The sequence below is a fragment of the Chenopodium quinoa genome, unplaced genomic scaffold (assembly GCF_001683475.1).
Source record: "Chenopodium quinoa cultivar QQ74 unplaced genomic scaffold, ASM168347v1, whole genome shotgun sequence".
Classification (NCBI taxonomy): Eukaryota; Viridiplantae; Streptophyta; class Magnoliopsida; order Caryophyllales; family Amaranthaceae; genus Chenopodium; species Chenopodium quinoa.
Genome location: NW_018742810.1, coordinates 700613 through 719501, shown reverse-complemented (window position 1 = coordinate 719501; position 18889 = coordinate 700613). Strand labels below are relative to the sequence as shown.

The 18889-nt window shown below is 34.8% G+C and overlaps 2 protein-coding genes across 4 annotated transcripts; both read left to right on the top strand.

Annotated features, from left to right (window-relative positions):
- Positions 1-2049: 2049 nt before the first annotated feature.
- Positions 2050-4004, top strand: LOC110725185 (ethylene-responsive transcription factor CRF1-like). The gene has a single exon (XM_021904667.1). The coding sequence runs from the start codon at positions 2665-2667 to the stop codon at positions 3628-3630; it is 966 nt and encodes a 321-aa protein (XP_021760359.1). The 5' UTR covers positions 2050-2664; the 3' UTR covers positions 3631-4004.
- Positions 4005-9484: 5480 nt separating this feature from the next.
- Positions 9485-18804, top strand: LOC110725184 (mitochondrial carrier protein MTM1-like). 3 transcript variants are annotated; one of them, XM_021904665.1, is made up of 11 exons: positions 9926-10010; positions 10468-10570; positions 11674-11751; positions 12469-12594; positions 13184-13243; positions 13330-13500; positions 16164-16263; positions 16709-16800; positions 16881-17030; positions 17427-17485; positions 18260-18804. In XM_021904665.1, the coding sequence occupies exons 2-11, from the start codon at positions 10556-10558 to the stop codon at positions 18393-18395; spliced, it is 987 nt and encodes a 328-aa protein (XP_021760357.1). In that variant the 5' UTR covers positions 9926-10010; positions 10468-10555; the 3' UTR covers positions 18396-18804. The 3 variants fall into 3 exon arrangements, with proteins under 3 accessions (XP_021760356.1, XP_021760357.1, XP_021760358.1); XM_021904664.1 differs by lacking the exon at positions 10468-10570 and having other exon boundaries at positions 9485-10010; XM_021904666.1 differs by lacking the exons at positions 9926-10010; positions 10468-10570; positions 11674-11751 and having other exon boundaries at positions 13170-13243.
- Positions 18805-18889: the final 85 nt, after the last annotated feature.

The following is an 18889-nucleotide window of genomic DNA, read 5'->3' as shown; positions in this document are numbered from 1 at the left end:
TCTCCTGTAGCTTAACAGCCCCAATCTGAGAGTGGCCTTTCAGGTGTGCCCACCTTACCTTCTTTCTTAGAAAGCTCATAAGTTGTTGCAACCATAGCTGATGTTAGCAACAAAGAGAGAAATGGCTATGCATATATTAGCAAAATGCCGAGCATAGATTCCCTATTGTGTAAGACCATAACAGCCCTTACTTCAGTGGATCCTTAGAATAAGAAGCAGTGAAGTAACGCAGTAGAGCGCAAAAATTGTTAAGGATGGAGGCTTACAAAATGCAATACAAAATTTGCCATAGCCTTTCCTCTGGTAAGGAGGAAGAGTAAGAATACAAGCCAAGTTATATGATTCCTCTAAGTGTTTTTCCTGCATAGTTTATGAGCGAAGCCAGCGATAGGTTGCAGGAATATGCCACCATCACTTTTACCACCACAATGCTATATAAAATTAGTGGACCCAAGCCATGATCATAAATTAATCAGATAAAAGGATAAACTCATGGACTCGAGCCAAAATCATAAAAGGATAAATTCATCAAAAAATTGATGAAATTTTAATTAGCTAAGCGCATCATATACAACTTCAATCATATCTTGTACACCAATATAGACATACTTTTAAAGTCATTAATGAGGTAAAATCGTAAGAGAAAGGAAAGAAAAATTAGCAAATAAATGCAACTTTTTATAGAATCTTTCTGATTAGAATCACATCTCATTTTCCAATAAATTAAGTAATACACTAAGTGGTCATATGACAATCTATAGTCCAAAAGCTTTACAACCTAACCAGCAAAGGAAGAAACAATACAAACTTCTAAAAAAAACTGGAGGGGTCTCAGAAGACGAAGCTTCCCAACAGCTATTAATGCAATAGCAAAGCATACCTTTGAAAAATATCCAACCAAAGATTCATTTGATTCAATGATAGAATCAATTGCTGCAAGTTCATTCAATAGCAAGTTCATTCAATAATTTTAAAAATATATATTTTCATTGATAAATTGTTGTAATATTACATTTTAATTGTTGTATATTCTTACTCATAATGAAGCCATGTCAACACCAACGAACTTCACAAAATCATTACAAGATCACAAAATCATCAAGGTAAATATAATAGCATATAACTTGTTCATAATACCAACTAAACATTCAACTTGATCAATTAAATAATACTTCCAAAATTAAAACCGAAATTTGCAAATATATCGTCATTTGTAAAGCTCATTTGTGCAAATTCAAGTTTTTAGAATAAACACTAATAAAATCAATCAACAAATATAATTCACAAAAAATTACGATGTTTTCATAATACTTCCTACGATTCGATTAATAATACATCAAACGATCACTATTTTCTAGAAAAATTCACATAAAAAAGCACTACATCAACTACCTTAAGAATTTATAGGGTTCTAATTTAGATAATCATCAGAAAAAGTAGAAAAACAATAAAATCTGACAACCGATTGAAAATAACTAAAACAAAAAGAAAACCGAAGAAAATTGAAATCAAAGAAGAGACAAAGAACGTACGAGAGTTAGCCATGGAGATTTCATTGCCTTCATTAGGATCAAGCCAAACCTTACCACGACCACACTCGAGAATATCGGCGGCGAGCCACTTCTGAAGCTTCAAAGACAATGGAGAGGAGAGATGCGTAAGAAGAAAATGGAGTGGAGGAAAGAGAAATGAGAGAAAGGAGATGAGAATGGAGAGGAGAGAGAACGTGAGAGTGGAGAGGAGGAGAGAGAAAGGAGAAAGGAGGACCCGTGAAAATATAATACAATCTCAGTTGTTGGATTTTATATAATCTAATGGCTGAGATTTGTCCTCAAATAAGGGATGGGTTCTCACATAGAGGGTGGTTCTCACCGGATCCCGACCCTATATATATATTGATTGAATATTGATGATTAATTGATAAGAGTAACTGATTAGGAGTAACTATAATTATCTAATGTAATTGATTACCAAAAAACCAAAAAAAAGATAGTTATATAAAAAAGATTTCAATTATTCTTTTTTATATGGTAATGCTTGATACAATTACAATCTTATATCATTAATATATTTTCTTTAATTATCTTTGTACAAATTATGCAAAGTTTATATTGATTCAAATCCAACAAGATCTAATATAACTATATTTTGTCAAAACAATTCGTACGGTGTATTATTCATAAAAGATAAACCGTAGTCAAAAACACAAAACTAGAGTTGTGCAAACATAAAATTCTAAAGATTGAATAAAATACTTGGACTCAAATTTTATGTTAAAAAAAAATAAAAAAATAAAAAAAAAAAACTTTAAAACATAAAACTTGACACCCAATTTTATTTTATTTTAATTTTTGAAACATACTCCTTGAAACATATGTCACGTGTAGCTAATTTACAAAAATGCTGACTTCTTAATTCCTATAAATGCTCACTTCCCCCATTTTTCTCCTCCTCTCCACCTAATTTACTTCTTCTACTCACTTCACTCTCCCCTCTTTTTATCACAAAATCAAATCTCCCCTCTTTTAAACTAAAACCCCCATTTTTCAGGGTTTATCGTTTCCTCTACTCTGCTAATTACTCAATTAACTCCTTTTCATCTTCCATTTCTTTTTTTTTTTTCTTTTAATTCATGTGAACAAATCTATAAAACTTCCTAAAATAATGAGATCGGTAATATACTCTGAACACCGAAGTGTCACTACCAAGCATCTCCATTTATCTACTCCATCTCCTTCACCTAAAATCGTCAAAATTTCAGTAAGAGATGACGATGCTACTGACTCTTCCGGTGACGAAGATGACGGTCCCACTTGTCGTACCCGTGTTGTAAAGCATGTTTCCGAGATCCGATTTCAAATAACCCGTCCTGTAATTCCGGCCCAGCCGGTGGCCCAAGTCCAACCCCAGCCCAGAAAACAGAGGAAATCTGGTAAGCGGGTTCAAAACGAGAATACCCGGAAATATCGGGGAGTCCGGCGACGTCCTTGGGGGAGATACGCGGCGGAGATTCGAGATCCGGTGAAACGTGCAAGGCTTTGGCTCGGAACATTCGATACAGCCGAAGAAGCTGCCGTGATCTACGACAAAGCTGCTCTCCGACTACGCGGGCCCCTCGCTCAGACCAACTTTCACCGACCACCGTTGCCGGAAATCGGAGTGACGTCACTTTCCGATGAATTCGAGGAGGAGGATGAGGTGTGTCAGAGGCTGTGTTCGCCGACCTCTGTTCTACGGTGTCATCAAGGACAAGATGACGTAGAGGAGAGAGAAAATAGAAAAATGAAAGAAATTGGAGGTGGGGCCACGGCAAGTAGTAGTACTACCACCACAACTAGCAGTAGTAGTTGCGATTTTGTTGGAGACCGGAAACCGGAAGATCAGGTGATGAGTTTACCGGTAAATGAAAGTTGTGAGATGGAGTTGGATATATCATGGTTTTTGAATGGATTGTTTAGTTATGATGACGCGTCTAAAACCATACTTGATGATTATAATAATGTTGTTCCTGATTATACGTCGTTTGATCATGGTGATCTCGAGGATTTTTCCGGCGATTTTGATTTCGACGGTCCAGATTTCCTCTTCTCAACCACAACCAAATGTGAAGTTGATGATTATCTATTGTGAGTGTGGAAGCTGCTCGTTGATTCGGTCAACGATTTTTGGGGTCGGATTTTCTTATATTAATTAATAATTAAATTAATTAATATAAGTAATTTTAAGGGATTTTGTTCAAAGTTTTTCCCTAAGCTAATATTAGTGGGTAATTAAGAAAGAATGGTAGCTAATTATCTAAATTATATTTGTTATTATTATTAATTGTAGTACTATTAGTATTAGGCTAGTAGTATATAGAAGAGGTTTTTGTTATTAATGATCACCTACTATCTTCTTAGCTTTTCCAAGTGTGCATAAAATTAAGCTAGTACTAATAATTAATTAAATCTATTATATGCTAATTATGCTTAATCAATTGGTGAATATTATTGGATTTGAGTTTGTAATTTGGAAGAAATTATTTGGTGTTTGTTTTGATAGAAGTATATTTCATTTGTAGTTGACAGTTTGACACGTTTTAACATTCACCACTAATACGTAAGTTATTTATTGTAATCACCCCTTCCTATTCCATCTAAAAACATAAGTTATTTGTTATAAATAAACCAAGTGAAAAAATTAAATCATGTAATAGTTGAATGTGCAAAAAAAAAAAAAAAAAAAAAAAAAAATTGCAAATTGATTCAAAGATAAGAAAAAAAGAGTTAATTATATGTTGTATCTTTAAATAAAGTGAAATACGAAATACAAAATTAAGTTATATATATGGTTTTGATTAGAACAACATTTGGTTCTAACTGTTGTTGCCACTTGGAAATTTGGAATAAAGCCATATGCACATTTAAATTTTTTTAACCGAAGTTTAAAGACTAAACTATTTAAGTATTACCCATTTACCTCTCCATTTTTTGTAGGTAATATGTTTTTTTTTTTTTTTTTTTTTTTTTTTTTTTTTTTTTTTTTTTTTTTAAGAAGCATTTTTACTATAATATCTCTCATAAGTCATATGGTCCTTAATTCCCATTTTACATTAAGTTGACGAACTAATCTAAGAATACCGACTAAACCTTAGATTCATATCATTAAATAAAATTGCCAACAATGTACATAATACGAGTATTTTTACTTCTAAATATTGTTCAAAGATTTACTCAAATTTTAAAGAATGGAATATAATATATATGTTTGACAAGTACCCCATTATAACCTAAATCATCTTCCCTCCCTCAACTTTCTAGAAATAAATACTCCTTGGCAGCCAAGCAACAATAAATAAGTAGATGAATTTTTATTTTGTATTTTGAATATTCCTTAAAAATAAATAAAATGCTTAAAATGTTAATCCACTGATGATGATGTTTGAAAATTGGAAAAAGAGTTGGAAACAGTGGTGTTAGTGTAAACCTGTGAACAAAGGTGATATTGGCCAATGTGTTGCAACTTGCATGCCCTTCCTTTTTCTGTGGTTTTGGTTTTTTTCTTCGGGTGCAAACTTTGGTAGTAGAGCTCACCTCACCACTCAACTACTTGTAACAAGGAAGGCATATTAACTGTTTTCAGCCACTGTCTTTGACCATTTTTTACAGCACTGTAACACAGTAAAAAATTAATTTTTTTACCTTCTCAAACTGCTGCATATATCTACTGTACTTGTCTGGTTATACTGTACTGTACCCTACTTTCTGTGGAAACCTATAAATAACAGCTATTGAAAACTAAGCAACAATCAGGAAAATTTTACCTTGGAATTGGTGATGTGAGGTAAATTCAGATACTCAGAATTTCAGAAACAGGTTTTCTTAATACAGTACAATTTTTGTTACTGTTTTGTGGTAAATGTTTTATAGCCTAGAGTATGTAGGGTATTCTTTTTCCAGAAAATCCTAGACATGATGGCTGCTTTTTTTCATATCTTACTGAATTAAACTGTTATAACCCATCACCTTGCTACTCAAGCTACAATAGCTTTTTAATCACGCAAATCCTTGTTTCGAAGAATCTAACATTCAAATTAGGTCATAATTACTTAAAGTTACTAGAGATTTGCTAAATTTTTACGAGTTGATTGATGTTTTTATGTGTAGTTACTAGCTACACTGTACAAGTATATTATTAACCTGCTACTTATATATATTCCATACATGAGTAAATTAAATGAAAAATATACTATCACTCGCTACTTATATATATTCTATACATGAGTAATTAAATGAAAAATATACTATTACTCCGGTATATATTTATAGTTATATTAACTTAAATTATGGGTGTTTGGACTAATGTGAGCGAGTAATGTGTTGATTTATTTTGACATTACAGGAATTTAGGTATAGACGTTACTATTAAAGTTACTCTCAACTTAATTGATTAAATCTAATCATCTTTGGAGAGATGTCACCTTGTAAAATGTCCAGTTAGATGTTGATGTCATGATTGTAAGGTCATCGTAACCAACTATCAAGCATCAACCAGTAGACTGAACAATATTCAATAACTTTGTGATATTTTTTTTATTGCCTAGTAGGTAATGAAATGAGTTTGATTCAAGGACCCTGCTATCCAACAACAATGCACTTGATCGATCCATGGTACTTGAAAGTTGAAGAGAAGGTAATCCCACCCCCAACCACATCAATTCATTTGAAAATCACTAACTAGATACTTTAATCCCTAGCCAACTATGTCAAACAAAGTTATTTAAAAAATATTGGTATAGTACTTCATATTGAATAATATTATATATGTACAAAATTAATAATACTTCGTATTAGTCAAAATCACATATTCACATACACCTCTAAACCTATAAAAAAAAAAAAAAAAAAAAAATCAAAAATACCAACTTATAAACATTTCCTAAATATTATCTATGGATCAGTTTTATTGTATGCTGATTTTATGCAAGATTAGCTAAATAAACTCGAACAAAAAACAAGAATAACATTTATAAAAATAAACCTTTTGGTCAAATACATACTAACACACAAAAAGGGGAAGCAACAATGTCTAGTTACTGTTGAGAATGGGGTGGCAAATTAGATCTCCACTAGCAAGTTGTAATGCACTTTATCTACATAATAAGAGCTTTTATAAATTTTGTTCAGAATTATTTGGCCTTAAAATTTCTCCTATAAACCCTACAAAGATTAATGAATAATCATAGCAGGCTCCACCTTATAATCTTGGGGAAGGTCCTCTCTAACTCTTGTCTCTTTTAACAAATTGTATCTCTTTTTTGGTTTTATGTATTTGCAATTATTATGTATGCATGCAATATTATATGGTTTTTGTATACAAACCAATCTAATTTAATGAAATTTAATTGCATAATCCGTATCGGGTAGCAACTAGTCAGGTACTTTGCTATGTTCGTTAAATCTTCTCCTTGTAAATCCAATCCTTTTCAAGTGGTTAGGATTCTTTGATTGGGATAACTCATTGTCCTTAATTTAATTAAAAGTTTGAGCACATGTTCTCTTGGTTCTTTGTCCTGTGAATTGTGAAATGCACAAAATGTGTTCTTCGCAACACGTTGGCTGTCATGAGATCCAAATTGTTTACAAGAGCAATTATGCACTTTTAGGACCACCAGGTGTAATTTCGACTTTAGTATTTGTCATTGAATGGCTAATCATGTAGCCGTTCTTGAGATTTGTTGCTAGTGTTGTATGTTATAAGTGTTTAGTTAAAATTACGTACCAATGTTTTACAAGATAGAAGAGAGGTCTTTACATCGCATGTACATGACTATTACCCTTGCATAGTTGCATGCTTTGCCAATCCATAAGATTGATGGTGGTGCAAAGGTTCATATTATTGTATGCAAATATACAACAATTTGCATCTAACAAGGTAATGACTTTGATCATGGAAGAGCTCTATCCTCATTGATCAAAATTCACACACATGTATTAGCTTAGTGCCAATATATATATGTAAACACGTTAAGTTAAACCAGTCGAGTATCAATAACACTGAAAAATCTATAAATACTTCGTAAGACAAGTGGAAAGAAAAAAAATAAAAAAATAGAAGAGAGTACATCTGTACATTAAAAATTAGAATGACATGGGGGTTGGGTAAGAGTAGGATTGTATATCCTAGTCAGCAAATTTTAACCAAAAAAAGTGCACGGAGGAGAATTCTGGTCCTTGATAACAAACTTGTGATTAGGCATTGCAATCTTTTTTTGTCGGCTGTCCTCCCAAATCTTCTTCTTCCTTCTCCAATATTTGTCTCTCCCTAATTGTTAATTACAAACAAAAAAAATTAACAGCACTTAATTATTATTATTATGATGAACAGTAAAATTCTTAAAACAGTAGTAAAGTACGCTGCGTTTGGGTTCTGGAATAATCCATAAGTTGCTGCTGCATATTCACAGAATCACATAAGCACGCTCCTGGGACCAATCACTTTATTTTGGAGTTTAATTCAAAAACATTTAATTTTAAAATAAAAAGGAAAAAAAAAATGGTGGCGGGTAATGGGCCCAAAAGCTGCGAGCATAATCTTGGGCTTGATTTTTGAGGCTGTTCTTTGACAGCTAATGGTGTAGGCCCACGCTAATGGTGGGCCCGTGGGCCTACACCATTGTAAATTTCTTTGTCGGAGAATTATCAAAATACTGCGTACCATTTGCATTTGTGAACATTCAACTTGGGGATGACTTTGTCAGAGGTAATTAACTACTTTGTGTTGTCTCTTTTTTCGGTGACTAATGCTATCTTTATGAATTAGTACCATCATCAATAGTTAATGATAGTAACTTCTCACTGTTGCATCTTGTTAAGAATTTAGATCTTTCACCCTATTGGATCATTACTAAAGGGACCCCCTCAAGTTGGTCAATTTTTGAACATGGGTTTTCAATTTGGGTGAGTGAGATTAATTTGAGGTTTTAATTAAGCTCAACTCAATAGTAACTATCTATCTATTATTGTAATTAGTTTACTATTCTAATTAATTTGTATGTGAAAGGTTAAATCGGAAATAATGATTACTCACGTGTAAACAAATGGTACATAAAACGATAAATTAAATCTTAACTTATTTTTTCCAATCTAAACTTCTTTTATTTCTCGGCCTGATCTAATCTAAAATAACCAATAAGGTACACTAAACATATCCTTAACGATGACCACTAGGTCGATGGACACGAGCAACTGACCATCTTGATCTTACATGGTCACAGCCCAATGGCTAACACTAGCCCAACACATATTGCCTTCCAAGATGGGTGTTGCGAGTTTAAATGTAAGCCTATGAATCTCTTAAAAACGTCTTCCAAATAAACATTTAGAAAAAAGATTTTAACCCGTAAATCGACCAAACTAACCCAAAACGAAATCCAATTGACTCATGACTTTGCCAGCACATGCTAAAGTTTAACCTAACCCAAATTTTGAATCATCATGGCCTGATATTGGATCACTATATCCTAGCCTAGTCCACATCAATCATAGCCTAGGCCAACGCAACCCAAATCAATTGATGGCCACCACTAAGCTACTCCTATATTCATATAAGATCCATAAGTGTATTGGGTGACATGTGTCCTATCAATTTTCAATTTTTTATTTCTTTTTTATGTACGAAATGAAAAAGTAAATATAAAATAATTATATACACGTATCAGACCGACAATTACAAACGCCCCACAAACTTAATAATCTTACATCTGCCCCCTGACGACCACTTTCTACCTCTCTTGAGGACGGGTTTAATCCTCGCAAGCATCAAAGAATGGGTAGAAGGAGTGAAGTACTATTAGCCTTTTATGTGACGAGGTTGGACCTTAACTATAAAATATGGACCCATGATATCACCCATGAGTCCATGACCCATCCAATTTAAAAATGAGTGACGTAATATTGTGCCTAGTGAGTACTGACGATGGTTCTAGACAATTTTGGGTGGCAACACAACACCACACACAATCCTCCTTAACCGCCTACGCATGCAATGACCATGCGAACACGTCAATATATCAACCTCTTCGATTCTTCTCTCTCACGCAGACGCTGAATCAAATTCCCACTTTTATTCTTTGGCGCCCTTCCTTCCACGCCACCATTCTCTTTCCTACAATTCTCTCTCATCTTCTTCCTCTTTCCCATTTCCAGAAAATTTCTACTCAAACTCCAAATTTCCAGATTACTGATTTCAATCAACATTTCAAAACACGAAATTATTTCAGAATTTCTTCGAAATTTTCGATGGGAGGTGCGAGGAACACTTTACCAACACGATTAGGTGCTGTTGCGGCGACGAATAGAGTTGAATTTGATGAAAATGTTGATCAATCGATGTTAGGATTAGGAAATGATGAAGATTCCAGAATCAAAACCCTAGCTGATTTCAATATAGGTTTTGGTGAGCGTGCGATTTCCGCCGCTTCCGCCGCCGTCATCTCCGCTCTCATCGTTAATCCTCTTGACGTTGCCAAGGTTTTCCTCTATTCCTCTTACTGTTTCTGTTGCATTTTAAATTTGTGTATTGTAATACAATTTTCTTATTTTTTTATTTTTTATTTTGAATAGCCTCAATTTTATTAATTGAGCTAATGTTTCGATTTTCATAATTATTTTCCTGATTAGGTTAGATTATTTTGTAATTTGAGCACCGATGTGCTGAATTTTCCTATATATTTGGAATTCGTTGATTCTACATTCGTATCAAGTAGTTTATTGTACAAACGAAAGTTTTACTTCCGAGTTTGTTTGTTGGATGATGCAGGCATTTGCTCAAACTCAGTTATACATTAAACATTATAACTATTTCAGCTAGAATCGAAGTTGTTTAGTTTATCGTCGGTAGAGGTGTAATTAGCAAATGAAGATTATTCTCATTGATAAACTTGACAGTTCATGTAGTTGACTGTTTCCTCATCTTTTTATCTGGTAGGTTTCTATGCTAGGACTTTTGAGGTGTATATGTGTGTTTTGCAAGTTGAAAATCTCAATGGAATTACTTAAGTCTAGTGCCGAAGTTAATGCATCGACACGAGGTCTTCTCCTCCATTCATACATAGTATCCTGAATGTTAGACTATGTAGTGACAATTCCTGTATATACAGCAAGGACTAACGGCTTTAATTGATGTACTGGTACAAGATGATATCATTTGTTGACTCAATGATATCATTAGGTCTGGTTCATGCAGCTAGTATGGCACTGGGCCACTGGCTGCTCTCTTGGTTGGAAAAATGATCAAATTCTTCTAGTAATTGCAAGCTAGTTGCATTTCTATTGATTATATATGGATTTGCCTCTCCTGTGTCCTGGAGACTTGATTTATGAAGGTTCACCTTTCACTCGTTCAAGGTGGTTCCTTTCTATTATACCAGAGAAGGCTGGAATATTGTATGGGTTGAATGATTTTGATAAGAATTCTAGAATGTGTATGGCTCATGCTGTTTTTAAGTTGTGTGCACATTGATGCTTGTATGCAACTTGTCTCAATTGTGGTTCATCTCTATCCTAAATTTTTTTTATGTCTAATAGGAATGTATCGTATTGTGATCATACCTTTAAGCTCATATGAGTCATAAACTCATAACCCATGCTCCTATAATGTTGAAACCTGGATAATGAGTTGCAGAAACAGCTTATATGAGGTACTAATCGAAACCTGTCATATATTAGGAATATAGAGAATCACACAAGTTTTTTCATGAATTTTTAATGAGAATGGAGTAAGTTGGAGCATTGGAGGTTTTTCCCACCTTGTTTTTCTTCGTTTTCTTTTTTTTCTTCCCGTTAATAATTTAATCTCTGTTTAGTGTTTTATGCTTTCCTTCTCTTTTTATTATAATCTATAGCAACCTGTAATTTGGCCTTAAGCAATTTGTTATGTAGGTCATATACATAATCCATATTGCTTGTACCAACTTGCAGTGTTATGGTAGTGAGAAACCTAACATTGGATTTAAGTGACTGAGAAATTTTGTTTAGTATTCCCTTCTCTTATTTCTGACATCCGTGTAAGGAATTAATAACGTCGGCTATCAAACTTCTCAGTAATGTCATCTTTTGCATGTCAGTGGATACAATCAACTATGATGTTCTTCACAACAATGTTATAATGCCTTTTATATGTCTATATGTGCAGACAAGGTTACAAGCACAGGCTGCTGGCGTCCCTTATCAAAATCAATGTGATCCAGCATGTTACACTGAAACAAATACGGTATTTTTTTTCTTCCGTAATTAGAAATAACGTGGCAAATTTTGTTATGAATTGGCACTATTAAATACAACCCTACAATACACTTGCCACACTATGAGCAAAAATGACTAGTAGCTAGGAACTTATCGATAGAGCTAAATTTCCTCCCCTCAAGCTTGTATAATTTTTATTATGATTGAATTTTGTATATCTTTGAATAGCCAAACTTCCATTTCATGTATAAGATATTTGGTGACCCAGATGCTGTTCTATGTTTCACTTATTGAGATTATACATTTTTGAGGTAGGCATTAAGCTTAAAGCACAGATCTCTATAATTTATACTAGAGAAGTAAGATTTCATTTTCTCCAGTCAATACTAAGAGCAGTTATATTTTCATATATATGTATTCTGATGCTAGAGACTTATTCATCGACATAGGAGGTATGTATGTAAGTGTTATGGATACTTTATAGCATAGTCGGTTCATTTAGCATTTTGACAAAGTCAGTATGCTCTAATTAATGGCATACTTAAAGACTAGGATTGATTTAAATTTAGAGACAAGGATTGATGTAAATTTATTTTGGCTGGTCCTATCCTGTCCAAAGCCTGTTGCTAGCCCTCTTATTGGGGATGATAGACCTCTTATTTAGCGGTCTTGCATATTTGTGTCTTTTGGTCGCCTTTGGAGCTGATCTTCTAACTTATCCAGGTTTTTTTAACTGTTGTCCCAGATGCTTCAAAACCCCAGATCTACACAGCCACACAATGATATAACTCGTGCTGATGGATCAACATGCTCTCGTGAATGTTCTCGATATAAAGGAACTTATGATGTTTTCTTCAAAGTCACACGCCAGGTCAGCAAACAGTTGTTTTTGGATGACATGCTCATGTGTTGGTTAACAAAATGTCAAACATTTTCCCCCCTGTTGTTAGAACATGTATACACTAAGCATTTTCATTAAAGGTTTAATTTTTATTTGTCTTAGGTGAAGGTGCTTGTGATTGGTAGGGGTGAGGTATTTACCAAAATAGATGCAATTATATATATATATATATATATATATATATATATATATATATATATTTTTTTTTTTTTTTTCTCTGTCTTAGGTTTTTCCCCCTCTTAGTGCAACAAGTATTTTGTTACCAACATGCTGCCTTTTAAGTCTTAATGGTTGCAGCGTACCTTGATTGAGTGTGAATTACATATAAATTATAGCATTTTTGTTTTTTTTAGTGGGATTTACAAGTCAATTCGTCAGATTTTATTCGTGATCTGCTGACTATAGTTAAGTAATGCAATAACTATTTGTTGGGCTTCTTAGTGGATATGTTAGGAAATTAAATAGTATGTCCCCCCCCCTCCCCCAGTTCTTACCTTTCCTTACTTGGCTGTTGAATCTTGTTAATAATTATTGAGCTCTTACAGGGATGATTGTGCAGGAAGGATTCTCTAGATTGTGGAGAGGTACAAATGCTAGCTTAGCACTGGCCATTCCCACTGTAAGTATTTCCTGTTTGCAAGGCTTGGGTGTATTTCCATCTGAAAGAAATTATTATTGATTTTTTTTTTTTTTCTCTAATTGTAGGTGGGAATCTACTTACCTTGTTATGACATGCTGAGGAATTTTCTAGAGGAGCTTACTGAGCAGTATGCTTCCAGTTTGAGTCCATATTCTCCTTTAGTAGCTGGATCTGCTGCTCGCACGTTGGCATGTATTACTTGTTACCCCATAGAACTGGCCCGGACACGTATGCAGGTATCATTTTTGTCCTTGGTATCTTCTGATACCTTTCACTAATTGGAGTTTGGAAAGTTGTTGCAGTATGAATGCTAGAGTTAAAAAAACATGCATCTTTCGTGTCTTTATGGAATGCCTTAGTGGCTTTGGAAGCCTCTTATTGTAGATGTACAATTGCAAATATGTTGATTTATCATCAATAATGATTATTGTTTCCAACCATGAGATCATGTTCCATTGTTATGGATACTTTTTTTATCAAAAAAAGGCTTGATTGACTTCATTGTGTACAATTGTAAACAACTAACCAAAGTCTAACATAGATTGGTGTTAGAGTAACAAACACAACACCTATATACGATAGTATAGTACGGAATAGTATAGTATGATGTAAACAACCTATGTAATACATGCACGTATTAACAACATAAAACCCAATAAAAGATTCTCGATACCTTAATAGGATCTTGGGATGCCAAATTGGTGATTGGAATCATCATGGCCAGCTTTTGACTACCAATATAACATAATTTCAAAATAGCCACAAAGTTGAACCAAACTCATTATTGGGACTTATAGAGAATATAGACCAATTGGTAGGCTTTTTATGGTTTCAAACCAACTTATTTGACCCTTTGGGGTACCTAACACATTCAATATAATATTGGGGAAATTTCCATAAATTGATTCGAAAGCTTGGATTATAGCTTTTAATTTTGAATAATTTTTTACTTTTTTATACTCGGAAAGGAAAGAGGCCGGGGTGCTTCTCATGGACCCAACAACATCCTGAGAGGCCGTTTGGGGAGTTGGAACTGTCCACTGTGTTTTTAAACTATCAAATTAGCCGTTCATGCATACTCCTTTTTCATTCACTCATGGCCTCCACGAGCTTTTATGCAACAAACTAGTGGTTGTTTATGGTTCCAAACAATAATATATGACCTTAGGATGCATCTCCTACCATCCTTTGAGTTTTTAACACAGTCCCAAAATATCCGAAAATGGTCTAATTCTGTGTATTATAGCCTACAAATTTGAAGTTCGGAGAATTTTTTAAACTTGGCAAGATTATGCTTTGAGGTGTTTTGAGGGGTTTCCAAAGTGCCCCAAGAGGCCTATTTGGTGCCCAAAATGCATTTCATTCATTCCTTGGCCCACCCTTTAGTATCATATTTTAAGATGTCTTGCCTTGGCTTTGTTGCCTTGAGTTGGCTTTGTTACCTTGGCTTGGCCTTGCGTTGCCTTGGTTTGTGTTGTCTTGCATTGCCTTACTTTGGCCCTGAGGCAAACCAAAACATTACCCCTGATTCCAAAACCTATGTAATACATGCATGCATAAAAATTATAATGGTATGTATAGTAAGTAATGAATTTGGATATAATTGATGACCTAATGGAGGATTCTCGATACTTAGGACCTTGGTATAGGAAGTTGGTGTTACGAACCATCTCTTGCAGCTCTTGACTACTAATGAACATAATTCAATGTCATTTTTGGGACTTTATAGACTTATTGGTAAACCTCTTATGGTTCCAAACCAACTTATATGACCCTGGTGACACCCCACACGATCACTTTAATTTTGGGAAAATTTTCTGAAATTGATCCTAAAGTGTGGATTATAGATTTATAGTCTTCAGTTTTGGGTAATTTTCAACATTTCCTAACTCGAAAAGGATAAACGTTTGGGGTGCTTTTTATGAACTCCACAACACCACAAAGGCCATTTTCTAGGTTGGTGCCATTGACTTTGTCTTTAAAGTGTCGATGTAGTCGTCTACGCACACGTCTCCCTTCTACTCAAGACCACCATGTGCCTCTATGTGGCTGATTAGTGACCGTATATGGTTCAAAACTACATTATATGAACCTAGGATGTATCCTTTGCCACCTTTTTAGTTTTCTACACCGGGTAACGAAATCTTTGAAAGTGGTCCGATTTTGTGTATTATAGCCTTCAAATTTGGCTTGCGGAGAAATTTTTTGGACATGATAAGATTATGCCTTCAAAGGGCCCTAGGAGGCCTACATGGTGCCATTAACCATCTCATTCATGCCTTTGCCCACCCTTCGTTATCATGTCTTATGATGCCTGGACCTTGGCCTTGTTGCCTTGAGTTGGCCTTGTTGTCTTGGCTTGGCCTTGCATTGCCTTGCCTTTCCTAGGCCTAGCATTGCTTTGGCCCTAAGGCAAGCCAAGATGCTACTCTCATAGGTGTTTTCTAAGGATGAGGTTTTTTTTATGCCTTTTCCTTGTGCACATGCCTGTGCCCATGCCTCATGCCTAGGACATGGGTGTGCATTCACTTGGGCAGCAGCACCCAGCCCCCATGCCTAAACGTGCCTTGGCTAGGGAAGCAGCAGTAGCACCTAGGCCACGTGTGCCTTGGCTGGATAGTGACGGCAGCATCAGCTCCCCAATGGCCTAGGCATGGCCTTGAGCAGCTGCAGCACCTTGGCCTCCCCCATACTTGACATTTTCTTAGCACCCAAGGTACTATACCATTAGCCAAACATAGGCGTTTTTAGCCAGATTGTAATCATGTTTTCTGTGAACCAAAATATAGTCCTAGAATAATGCATGATTCCATTAGGAGCCAAACTGTCTCAAACTTTTGTAGTATTATATTTATTAATCCAGTTATGTTGTACCTTATTCTCTCTCTCAAAACTGTAGGCATTTACGGATCCTCGAGCTGGTGTCAATCCTCCAGGAGTTTGGAAAACTCTGACTGGGGCCGTATCCCCTGCCAGAAGTGCGAATCATTTGCAAAACTGTATGTTTTCTCGTTATTAATGGGCTGTTTTATGTATTCTCTTTTACAGCTTTGTGGACAAGTGTCCAGGGAGCATTTTTATTGAATTTAATAGTTGATTTAGATTGTCAGAAGAATAGACTCATACTATGTTTACCTTTTAGTAGATGTCACCCTCAAAAAAGAAAAAAAAAATCTTTACAGCGTAGAAAATGAGTTGAAACCCTTGTTGTGCAAGTGTTGTGTACTGATATATATTGGTAATTTATTGGAGTGGAAATGAATCTCATGACCAGAAAAATAGTTATGTATCAGCATATTTGTTTGATGTATACCATAAATTCTTGGTATTGTGCTACAATTTGTCTGAGATCCAAAGGGGCAATTAGAGAATTTTGTTGATGTCTTTCTCATTTTGTTAGAAAATTCTTCCTAAATCACTCATGAAATCTGTATTTTGTTACAGTACAAAATTATCGTGTTTTGTGGACGGGTCTTGGAGCTCAACTTGCTCGTGATGTTCCTTTCTCTGCCATTTGCTGGGGAACACTTGAACCTGTGAGTTTTACTCTTGAATTAGATTTATTCATTTAATTAATTAACAGTTGCATATTCAAATTAATGTTGAGGTTGTGCAGATCAGAAGAAGAATTCTCAGTTTGACTGGTGATGAAATGAATGCGACGAGTGTTTTAGGTGCAAATTTTGCTGGCGGATTCATTGCAGGTGCCCTTGCTGCAGCTGCCACATGCCCTCTAGATGTTGCAAGAACTCGGAGGCAAATAGAGGTGATTTACATTTAATTTCTATCAAGTGATTTATGATCACTTTCTACCTCGATTGTGCTAACAAATCGTCTTTGACTTGCCATTTGCCCATGTACAATTTCGACCATTAAATGTTTTAACTGTAAGTATAAATTATAAAATGGCAAAAAGCTAACATTTGAAAATATGTTTTTACCTTATATAGTACAAAAAATCAAAATGGAGCAACTAATAAAAAAAGGAGTATGTAGTAGGGGATACTGAGCAGATAAATTGGCAAAAAAAAGATGGAACTGTCTTGAATGGGTTTGGAAAACATGGGTATATGAGATGGCGGTAGCAAAAATTAGTCCAAATATCAATGTACTAATGGTATATGTTTTTAGCTCTAACGAGTGTTCATTTTGGCCTTAACAGAAAGATCCAGCTAGACAGAGGAGGATGACAACAAGGCATACATTGATGGAGATATGGAGGTAGGCTTTAACCTGTGCTTTTAAGATGTCTATATATTTGGGTTTTGAAACTAGAGTTGTACGTAATTTTCGAACTGCCTAGAGTGGCAACTATGTTGTTGGTGTAGTCTCCGTAGTCTCCTGAGACGTTGACTGCTTTTAGATCAGTTTTGCACCCTAATATGTGCAAGCAGCATCAGCACTTAGCACAGAGCTAAGGCATAGTATTATGGTCTGAATTGACATGAATTAGACCGATATACAGGGGTTGGTTGTCCGGTCATCTTGTTGATGCCATTTCTATTACCATGATAACGATTCTTCTTGTTTAGTTTCCGCTATGGGCAGGGTCTGTGGAGCCTTTTTTTTGTAACTTGAAAGTTGTAAGTTGAAAGAGTTTCTTATATCCTTGTCATTGCAACTGAAATGTTGGCTGACTGACGTGTATACATTAAATAGCAAATTGAGGTTAGAGGCATTTAATTGATATTGTCATCCAAGGAAATTTCTCAAAAGATTTTTTTCTTTTTTCTTGGAAGGGACCAACTTGAAGTGTGCGCTTCTGGAATTTTTGTATCCCCAGTAGTGTAGCTGCTAGAGCTAATATTCTGAAAATATGCATTCTATTCTGGCTGCTGTCTATGCTCATGAATACATCAATATATAAAAACTATAGTAGTACCAAATTTACTTTATTTTGCTTCCGATTCTCACTAAGTTGCTTTTTCTTTCATGATTAAACAAGAATTGGCATGCTCAAACTATGCTAATTAAATTTGTTAATTGCAATTGCAGGGATGGAGGCTGGAAAGGGCTATTCACAGGAATTAGTCCTCGGGTTGCCCGTGCTGGTCCTTCAGTTGGGATTGTAGTTTCATCCTATGAGCTTATGAAATATGCCTTATATCGTAGGCACTTGAATGGTGAATGATCTGAGTACACACTATATGCTTCTATCTGGGTCCATGCCAACCAAAACCTTTATAAGACATGCCACACTGATGGTTGAAGTGGTTTGTATAGTGCCGGCAGGCACTCTTTGACCTCACAGACGCCTACATTGTTCACTGCAATTTTTTTTATAGGCATTCTTTTACCTCACAGACGCCTACATTGTTCACTGCAATTTTATTTTATTTATTCATTATTTTTTTTTTTATGGAAAGATTAGAAACTATTCTTTTATTCATCAACACGACGATACCAAGCTTGTAAAAATTGAGTTTTGTCATTCAAATTTAAGCAGAAAAACTAAAAGTGTTGTGAATAAGAAAAAGATACTGTAGCACTAAAGCTGTAATGATACAATTGGTTGATATCGAATATCGATTTTATAAGAAGTGCACACCTTTCATATATGATACTTTATAATGATACTCCTTATTACAGTAAAACCATTGCACAATCAATTCACAGATGAAATGG

What these genes read in the sequence shown, in the direction of transcription:
- LOC110725185 (XM_021904667.1), top strand. Translation starts at nt 2,665, where the DNA reads ATGAGATCGGTAATATACTCTGAACACCGAAGTGTCACTACCAAGCAT.
- LOC110725184 (XM_021904664.1), top strand. Translation starts at nt 9,780, where the DNA reads ATGGGAGGTGCGAGGAACACTTTACCAACACGATTAGGTGCTGTTGCG. An exon ending in TGGCCCGGACACGTATGCAG is followed by an intron (nt 13,501 to 16,163) that starts GTATCATTTTTG and finishes TCAAAACTGTAG; the next exon opens with GCATTTACGGATCCTCGAGC. An exon ending in TGCGAATCATTTGCAAAACT is followed by an intron (nt 16,264 to 16,708) that starts GTATGTTTTCTC and finishes ATTTTGTTACAG; the next exon opens with TACAAAATTATCGTGTTTTG.